The sequence below is a fragment of the Tyto alba genome, unplaced genomic scaffold (assembly GCF_018691265.1).
Source record: "Tyto alba isolate M040663 unplaced genomic scaffold, T.alba_DEE_v4.0 Super-Scaffold_18, whole genome shotgun sequence".
Classification (NCBI taxonomy): domain Eukaryota; kingdom Metazoa; phylum Chordata; class Aves; order Strigiformes; family Tytonidae; genus Tyto; species Tyto alba.
This window is the reverse complement of record NW_024881280.1, coordinates 16462339-16472317: the sequence shown is the minus strand read 5'-3', so window position 1 is coordinate 16472317 and position 9979 is coordinate 16462339. Positions and strand designations below refer to the sequence as shown.

The window sequence follows — 9979 nt, the reverse complement described above, 5'->3', positions numbered from 1 at the left end:
ATCCACACAGTTTGAGAAGTTCTCCTTGGGGGGAGCTCAGTGTTAACTAACACAGGAGGACCTACTGTTTTCCCATTTACAATATGCTTTTGTTCTGCATATAGTCTTAAAAAAATCCACTACGTCAGTACTATGAGATTATTACTATTAGCCATCAGTTCACTCTAACAAAACCACAAGCAATGTCTCTGCCACCAAAGATACTTCAAAGATTGAAGGCTTGAACTTGCCTTGAAGTGTTATGGCAAATGCCTGTTATACTAATGAACAAAACCAAGTGTTATTGTTAACACTGGGAAAACCATTCTAGCTCAAATTCTCAAAGGTACTTGGAGAATTTTACTGTTAACTTCAAAAGAGATGGGATTTTAGATTTTTTTTCTCCTGACTCTTAGAAACTGCTTTACCCCTTTCTAGCTAGTTTATGCTATAATCCCCTTAAAATCATGAATTTATACTGACACAAAACTTTTCACAAAGGGGTAGAGCGCCAGATAAACAAAGGGGCCCTTACTGCCCTTCTGAAATCCCATGGAGCCCAAAGATTATATTTGTTTCCAAATTAATCACAGTTAACAGTTCCCACATACGTCTACTCAGCCCTGAAAAGTAGATTTCTGTATTATCTTCCCTCATTTTATTCAAATTGGTATTTTCAACACAAACCAAGTTTAGTGTTCTCTAAACATTACTCTCAAAGACAGCATTTTTTAAAATGACTGTGTCTCCTTCAGAAAGATCTTATCTTTAAACATACTCCTATTTTATAACAAAAAACATGTGAAACAAAACCTACTGTTCTAACATGCAAAGTTAGTTATTTTGATATGAAGTCTTAAACTTTTCTGCACACTGAATGTTATGTAGATTGAAAACTCTGGTTTGCATATAAAGTATATAAAAGTACAATACAAATAAAACAGTTTATTGCAAGTATTTTAAAAGAACTCTACAACACACTTTCAAAACATTTTCTACAGTATTCTGTCTTTCAGTATGAAACAATTCACATAGGGAGAAAAAAATTTCAATATATAACTATAGTCATTATTAATGTACTGAATTCGTCTGTCATACAAAATTGTAGTAACTACAGACTGTTTCTGAGTATCTTTCCTGGTTTTATTCTCTCTGAAAATAGGAAAGAATAACGTGTATGAAAATAAAATTCCTTTCACACTTCATTTATACCAAATACTACAAAACTCGTGCCACAGCAAAACCTAGATAAATCACTTCAAAAATTAAAAAAAAAAAAAATATCAAAACCATTTTACTTAAATAAACATGGATCTATTTAAATAGTGAAAATAATGTCATGTATCTTACTGAAATGTTAATTTAGAAATAGGATTAAAAACTTCAGGTTTCAACTATTCAGAAGTCGCATAACCGAAGAAAATATCCTAAAAGGTAGTTTTTTTCAGAGGGAAAAAAAAAAAAAAAACAACAAAAAAACCCAAACCAAACCAAACCAAAACACAACAAAAAACTTCTTTCTTGTTTGTAATAAATAAAGCTCCACTGCACTTACACTTTTTGCCAGCCCCACAGGCACAATAGGCAATGCTTTCTACTTACCAAAAAGTATAACTAGAGATTCTATTAATACAAAATCACAATTACTCAATTTGAACTAAAAGTCGTTTTCGGTCTCTTTTATTTAATGTAACGAGAACATGACTTCCTGCAAAACCGCTTGTCTAAGTTATTATCGCATCTTAGAGAACAATTCTTCTACTGGTGCAACATATACGCTAGAAGGAGACTGGAACAGATAGTAAGCCCGTTAGTAATGTTAATGATAATTTCTTCTCTTTTCTTGCAGAAAAATACTTCAGTATTGTATAAATTGGCCAAAAAAAGCTAGAAGAGGCAAGGGATATACAAAGAAGTGGAGAAAATTAAATGGTAAAGTGGATTAATTGATTATAAATCCTGCTATTTAAGCATTGTCTACCTATATTTTATCATAAAAAGGGAAAAGATCTAAGTCCTTATCCATAGATCTCCAAGCACATTACCAAGCAGTTAAATTTTTTCAATTGACTATAATGCCACATTAACATTTTTCATCATTAAACTTTTTCTCTTTTCTAATTTCTTCTTTTTTGTATCTTCTATCTAAAAATAAGTTATTTTTTAGAAAGTGTGAAATAAATACAGCATGTGTCCTTTGTTTGCAACATATAGGGAGCCAGAAGAAAGTAAATGGACCGTTTTTCCTGTATTTTGGAAATTACCTGTTTATCTTTACTTTTCTGATAGTTATCACCGGACAGCATAATATAAAATACTATATGGGAAAAGGTGTAACTTTTAAAATATCTGATTCATGTATCACCACAGATTGCTGCAACACTATTAATGCTGTAAGAATGTGTATTTATAAATTAATTTAGGAAAATAAATGCAAAATGGCTTTTTTTTTTTTGCATATTTTTTGTTTTGTTTTAAACATCTTCTCACATTCATCGCAAGTTACATCAAGTAGAGAGTTCTGAAGACAGTAAATTAACTCTTCACCAAGTCATCTCCATAACAGAAGATAATCTCCTTCAGTCAACTGTTTGGTCTAACATAAGTCTTTTATGTAACCAAAAATTTTAATATATAATTTCATAGGACATTATCCAGTTTTGATAAAAACAATATATTCTCTGGTTGTTGCTCAGTGGAACTCAGCTTTAATCTCTCTTTACAGTGAATAAGGTGATGTCTTTTCAAATGTGAGGCCTGTCTGAAATTTTTACCATAAACTAAACATTCAAACGACTTCTGTCCAGCATGCATTAGGTAATGTCTTTCAAGCTTAGAAGGTGATGTAAGTTTTAAAGCAGATACTGCACTGATACAGTTTGTTAGTAACTTCACTTTTTTCAGTACCTTCAGAAAAATCATGCCAATAGCTGTAACAGCTTTGCTCTGTTTCCAACAATTTACTACACAAGCACGGCTGTGTGTTTCTACTGCTGGTGTCAAGAACAAAGTCCTCTGACTGGATTTCAACTTTGATTTCAGCTGCTTGGTTTGACTGAATCACGAATTCTTGAAAGCTAGATGCCTGCAAAGGTGTTTGAGTATAACCCAAACAACCCACAGGCTGGGAAGACTCAAATTCAATGTGATCTTCCTGGTGACCGAGATGTTTGTTCAGGTTTTCAAATTCTACCTGGCAAATGGGGCTTTTATAGGGTCTCTTTTCAGTATGGGTGAGCTGATGTCTTTTTAAGTGAGCTGACTGTCTAAATGTCTTCCCACAAACATTACAACCAAAGGGCTTCTGTCCCGTGTGTATAAGATAATGTCTTTGAAGTTTGGATGAAGACGGAAAGATTTTTTCACATCTGTCACATTTACACACTCTGTGTCCGTTATGTACATTTTTAGCAGAAGCTGAAAAAGCAGAGTGGAGTACTTCTGGATTATGAAAGAAACCATCATCTGATGAACCACAAGAAGTGTCTCTATTATCCAGTGAATCATCGATGTTTAACATGCTTTTACGAGTAACCATACCTTTTAAATTAATTCCAAAGTCGTGAGGTTGTGGGTGCTCTTGCCAAAGTAATGGCACAGCAAATGTTCTTTTCGTCCGATTACTGAGTGCCTCGTGCATGTCAAGCTTGCTGTGACAATCCTTCAAAGGTTTAGTAGCAGCATGCTGATCAGAACACTGATCTCTAGCTGCAACCAGGTCAGGACTTTTAAAGTGACCTGATTTTATTTTTTTTCTGTCAGTCAGAGAAAAATCTGTTGCCTTTCCTCCAATATGCTTCAGCTTCATCAGGATCTTATTTTTCATGCTGACTGCATGGCTGCATGCTGTTGTACCATTATTTGAACTTCTGCCATCTCTCAGATAACATTTGTGCAAATTTAGAACCTGCTCCATTTCAAAACACTGCTCACATGCTGGGCACTGAAAGGGTACAATATAAATCGAGTGAACTTCATGTGGGTCATTCTCCTGTGACTCATAAGCGTCAACATTCTCAAAACTATCCCTCTTTCCTTCCAACAGGTTGTGTGGTCTGGGGCATTTAAGAGTCCTTGCCTTGTACACAATATTGGGGAAAGTCTTATTTCTGGCATGGAGCTGTTTATGCTTCATGAGTTCACTTTTTATTTTAAACCCCTTCTGACAAAAGCAGCACCGAAAAGGCCTTTCTTCTGTGTGTGTGAGCTGATGGATTTTCAAGTGTGTTGACTGTCTGAAAGATTTACCACACGAGGAACACTTAAAAGGTTTCTGGCCAGTGTGAATAAGGAAGTGTCTTTCTAGCTTAGATCTTGATGGAAATGTCTTGTTACATGAATCACAAGTGTGAGTTTTCTTTCTCCTGGCCTCGTGTGGATTATCTGCCTTCGCACACCTCTCTCCAGTTTTAAAAGGTTTCCTGCACACAGAATATTGAAGTGTGCCACAAGTTACCCTCTCTTGCTCAGAATTCACAGAGTTTTCTGCTTGCTTGGTATTATTCTGATAATTTTCATTATGAAGCTGCTGATGCTTTAAGAAAGTGATCAAGTTTTTGAAGTTTCTATAACAAACAATACACTTAAAAGGCAGGTTATGGGTTAACTGATGCCTCTCCAGGTGGACTAGCTGCCTAAATGTTTTATGGCATACATGACATTCAAACGGTTTTTGACCAGTGTGTATCAGATAATGCCTTGATAATTTTGATGGAGTTTCAAAATGTTTATGGCAAATGTCACAAATATATGGCTTTTTCTTGGGTGTGCTGTCAGCTGCTACATAGTGCTGAACTTTTAACATTTTTAGAAAGCAATTACACCTTCCTACTGTTAAGTTTCTTCAGATAGGTATTTCAAGTGAAATCATCAATTGTACACTATGATGGAAGACTGTAGAAGCAGCAAATTTTCTTTGGAGACATATTCTTAAATCCCACAGGTCCCTAAAATAAGAAAGAGAGTATTATTTTATCTCTTGTTTTCTCCATGAGACCAAAAGCATCTAGATTAGAATACTCCTGATTTAACTCATCTTAAAATGCTTTCCTCATAACAGAGTAATCACTCATTATGTTACATGATATGGAAAAACTACTTTCCAAAAGAAACAAGCAAGTTTAAGTCATCTGTTCTGTAAACACAGCTATACTTCCAAATAATATACAGTTCAGCTACATTATTTACAAATAAAGCATATTCTTAAAAAAAAACACAAGAACTTACTGTAATAAATTTCTCCACTACAGCAGTAATTCTAACTTCCAGATATAATATTTATGAAGAAGAGAAAAAAGAGAAGAACTATGGATGCTTGTGCTTCAGAAAAAAAAATTAAATTAATGCAGTGTTAGTGAGAAGTAATACTTTGTTTCAATTAATTGTTAAAGTTACTATTCACATTTCTTCAATGTATCAAGTGTATCCGGTTGTGTAATTATTTTTGCTTTATCTCAAAATGGCAAACACCAGAATCAGTCAGCAAGAGCAACACACTAACCATAAACTGCAACCAGAATGAGGATAACCCGCAGAACAAGGATGAATACAGGCTATGTTCACTATCTCACCACAGAGGGAGAATGATACCAGAGTTGTGACACCTATCCAAGCATATACTCTGAAGTCATCATAAAGGCTGTTCTCGTAATTCATCATAATGAATGTTTTAGTCTAAAAACAAAACCTTGAAATAATTTGTTTTAATTTTCCTTGAATTTTCAAAAGATGGAACACACTTGGGCAAGCTACTGTGTCTCAGCTAAGGCATAATGACTTACAAACATGAACTTCACAAGTACCTGAGTGCATGAAAACTTATTAAAATATTCATAGGAAAAGCTAGAAAGCACCTCAGGCAACCATTTAGTCCAAGCCTTCCACTGTGAGGCCAACTCATGTCTAGACAGCCTCCAACCTCAGCAGGGCTCCTACACCAATGCAATACCCTCTCACAAAGCTTTTCCTTGCACTCATCTGATCCTTTCTTTACTACAAAGTTATTTTCATTGTTCTTTCCCCTGTGAACCTGGAAAAGAACTAAAAAGGGTTCTCTCACAACATTCTGTATTTAAAGTCTCCTTTCTCTCTTTTTTTTTTTAAAAAAAAAAAAAAAACAACAACAAAAAACAACAACCACAAAAACCTAGGAAAATTCTGGGTTTTCTACATACTTATTTCTACTTACTTATTATTTCTACATACTTATCATATAGACATTTCTATTATGATTTGTAGCATTTTGACACTACAACTCAAGTTGTATATTCTTTCTACATACCAGTAGAATAAAAAATTCATTTATTCAGTGTCTCCAAAAGCCCTGTCTCTTCACAAAGAGTTAATGTCCCTAGTTTTTAAAAATTCAGAAGTGTCTGAAAAGTCTATTCAAAGTCATTGTAAAGAATAAAAGCCTACTGCAATTTAAAGCAAGTTACAATGAGATTCAAGACAAATGCACAAAAGACTGAAAATATCTGGTGAATCAAGATTTTTCTTAAGCTTAATGGAAAGAAACCTGGTCATCTGGTAGGATCATTCCACCTCTAACAGATATGCTCCTAGATAATTGTGGGCCTTATTAAATAACATTTGGATGTAGGCCTTAGATGCAGCTGTCACTACACTGAGGAGTTACCTAATCTCACTGGAATAGTCCAGGAGAGGATTTATCAATGCTGTGAAGAAACTGAGAAAGTCAACTTTTCCTTTCCTATTCTATTTTCCTGTAGATGCAAGAAACACAATACTCTTAGGAGACCCCCTTTTCCTCCAAGTTGTTACATCATGTAAAAGCTGGGAGTTTAGAGAGAGTGTGTGACACCAAATGCTTTCTACTTTGTGCTACCATGAAGTTAGACACAGGTAGGCTGAGAAAAGGAGAAAAGCTTCTCTGCTATGCTGAAAGTTTCTGTACAGCTCAAGGCAACCTCCATTAGCAAGGAAGGAAAACCTAAAAAATGTAAAGACAATGAATTTTAGTTAACATACTGTCATACAGATCTAATTTACACATCAGGAAAATGTTCAAACAGTATAGTGACATGTAAAGAAAAAAAGTCCAAAGTAAGAGACAGCTGTGGCATATTACACAAGGGATTTTGTATTATGCTTATAAATTTTTTAAAGATTCTACCTGTAGTACAAGGTGTCAAAAGCAGAGCTGTGGTCTTCTTGCCCTGTGAAAGACTAAAGGCTCAGATGAGATAAACTTAGGTGATGCAGAGGAAGGAGAAAGGAGCTAAGATGGGCATTACTGTGTGGCCCAAATATATTTTCAAATCCTATTTACTAAGGACAGACTTCTCTACATCTATTTCAGGGTGCTCTGTGCCTTACACATCTAAGGAATAAACATGCTGCTGCTAAAGATCAAAGAGCAAAAGACAAGCTTGGAATATTGTCTCCTGCCAGCCTTGGAAGTACACAGGCTTGTCCTAATTAGAGTCAGAAAATGTACTTCCCTATGTGATATAAGATTTTAGTTTGTGGCATAGGTCCAATTTAATATTAAATTGACACTACTTTTCATCTTGTCTGCAAGGTTACATGGAAAAATAGTATCATGAAGTAATGTAGGCCACTGAAGGTCCCCAGAGGACCCTCCTAGGTCTAGTATTATTTAATGATTAAGCAAAATTATGTTTATTAATATTACAGATGGCAGCAAACTGCAACAAAATGAAAACATGATGGAAGAAAATTCTGATTTCTAATCCAGTCTTTACCAATAAGAGGATGTTTGTTTTTTTTTTTTTTTTAAAATACATGAAAAACAAAATGGAAAGGGCATGCTAATAAGAAGAAATGCAAGGTCTTCAATCTAGGCAAGAAAAATCAATATGAGTGTATAACTTTAACCTTTTCCTGTATATTATGCATACTAGGTTAAAGTTGTGCAGAAAAGACCTGGAGTCTAAATTGGAACAGAAGCTGAATATGCCAACAGCATGCCACACATACCAGGATGCGTAAACGGAAGTAAAGCTTTGATAGCACATAAATCTTCCATATTACTAAATACTGGTTAGATTTCAGCTGAAGTACTCTATCCAATTTTGAATACTGCCCTTCAAATTGAGTCAAGCATATGAACTAATTGGAATTCATTCAGAGAAGAGGATCCAGAATGATCAGAGGTTAAATGCATAATATACAGGAAAAGATTAAAGTAACTGAGAACATTAAGTTAAAAAAGGGGAGACCTGATTAAAAAGAAAAAACCCTAAAACAAAACCAAACGTAAGAGCCAGCTTTAAAGAAAAAGGAAATAAGCTGTTCCCCAAGCCATTTAGAGTTGTGACTAGAAATGGCTTCAATTTATAGCATAGAGGATTCAACTATGTCCTTGTCCTTACAGTTGCAAAGTTTTCCTTAATGAGCATACAAGCAAGTTGCATGGGGAGATCTCTGAGCCTCCAACACCAGAGGTCTCCAAAAACAGGTTGTACAAGCATCTCTCAAATTCCTACACCCATATAGATGACCCTATACAAGATAAATATTCTAGGTTGATTTCATATGACTCATTAATGTAATTCAAAACAAACCACTTAAGAATTGAAAATTCAATATATTTCTAACATTGCCACTGAAGGCTACTTCTGTATTATTAGTATACCTTTAGACCCTTGAGATAAGTCAATACATATAGCTTTCCCGACACAATTACAAGAAAATTAATTATAATAACAAATGTGTGGAGAAACATAACGTGTCTCTTGTAACATTAGATACAAACCAGACAAGTGAAAATCTGGCTGCCAATTTATGAAACACATAGCATGGAATAGAGACAGGAATCCCAGCACAGAGGCGCACACACCGCACGTTGGATTTCCTCGCCAGCTTTCCCTTGGGAAAAGTTCAGATTGCTGCGATAGGGGAACAAATGACACCAGAAATGTCACCTTCACCTGCAAGTTATATAGAGACCAGTATCATGCATTACGGCTCCTCACAGCTAAAACCATTCATTCTCTCTTACTTTCCACGTATTTTTCAAAACATTTTCAGAAGCAAAACAAAACCAAAACTACATGACGGTTTGCGCAGGGCTGGTCTAAGGGCAAACCCAAGTTCTGCGGGAGGGCCGGGACCCCCGGGACTGACACCGCGCCCCAGCAATGCAGCTAAGAACGTAAAAGCGATGAGTGAGGCGGCTCCCACAGAGAGCAGACGGCGAGCAGACAGGCAGACAGACAAGCAGACAGACAGACAGGCAGCCGCAGGCGGCCTTCCCACAGCGGGCGCCCTGCGGGGGCCCCGCCGCGGCCCACCCGGCGCGCAGTGCCGCCCCCCGCCCGTGGGCCGGACACGGCCCGGCGCCCGCACCCACGCACCGCTCAGGGTTCTGCCCCGCCGGGCGCGAAAAAGGGAACAACCTGAAGCAGCAGTTGCCACACCACCACCTTCCTCATCCCTCCCGAGATTGCTGCCGCCTGAATTCTTCCCCCCGGATGGCACCGGGACGCCGGGAAACCCGGGCCGGAGCTTTCCGTTCCCCCACGCAATCCGGCCCCGCCTCCCGCCGCTCTGAGGGGCCGGCCGGGGTGGGGGCCCCCGGGTTCGTTTCTGTCCGGGCGGAAAATGTTGCCCTGGTTCTGCTGATGAATTATTAGTCGCTGGTGACAGGTTATTCCCTACAAAGAAGACACATTTTCTACTTCATCGTCCTAAAAGCAAATAACCGATTTCCGGTGGTTGCAGGGTTTGCGACTGAAGCGTGCTGGTGGAGGGACCCTGTTGTGCGGTAAATGCACCCTGAGGCCAAACACAGTGGCCTAAAAGGCTGGGAAGGGGTGCCTGGAAGGGAAGCAGGAAAGAGACATTTCCCTGGGAAGTCTTAAAAGACCGTCAATAACGTGCACACAGAAGTAAGAGGTTTGCAGAGTTTTTCCTCTTCTGCAGGAGAAAGGGATTAAACAACCACAGGAGCTCACGGGCTGAAGGATGGACGGGGCGGTACTTGCAGTAGCTGGAGCCCCCTTGCTGAGCACAG

General features: G+C 37.5%; 1 protein-coding gene across 1 annotated transcript; it reads right to left on the bottom strand.

The window, feature by feature from the left end:
• Positions 1–1630: 1630 nt before the first annotated feature.
• ZNF770 (zinc finger protein 770) lies at positions 1631–9477 on the bottom strand. Its single transcript, XM_042790637.1, is given in 4 exon segments — positions 1631–2824; positions 2826–4925; positions 5206–5298; positions 8720–9477. Coding segments are annotated over 2 exon segments (2163 nt in total). The 5' UTR covers positions 4784–4925; positions 5206–5298; positions 8720–9477; the 3' UTR covers positions 1631–2619.
• Between the last annotated feature and the right edge of the window lie 502 nt (positions 9478–9979).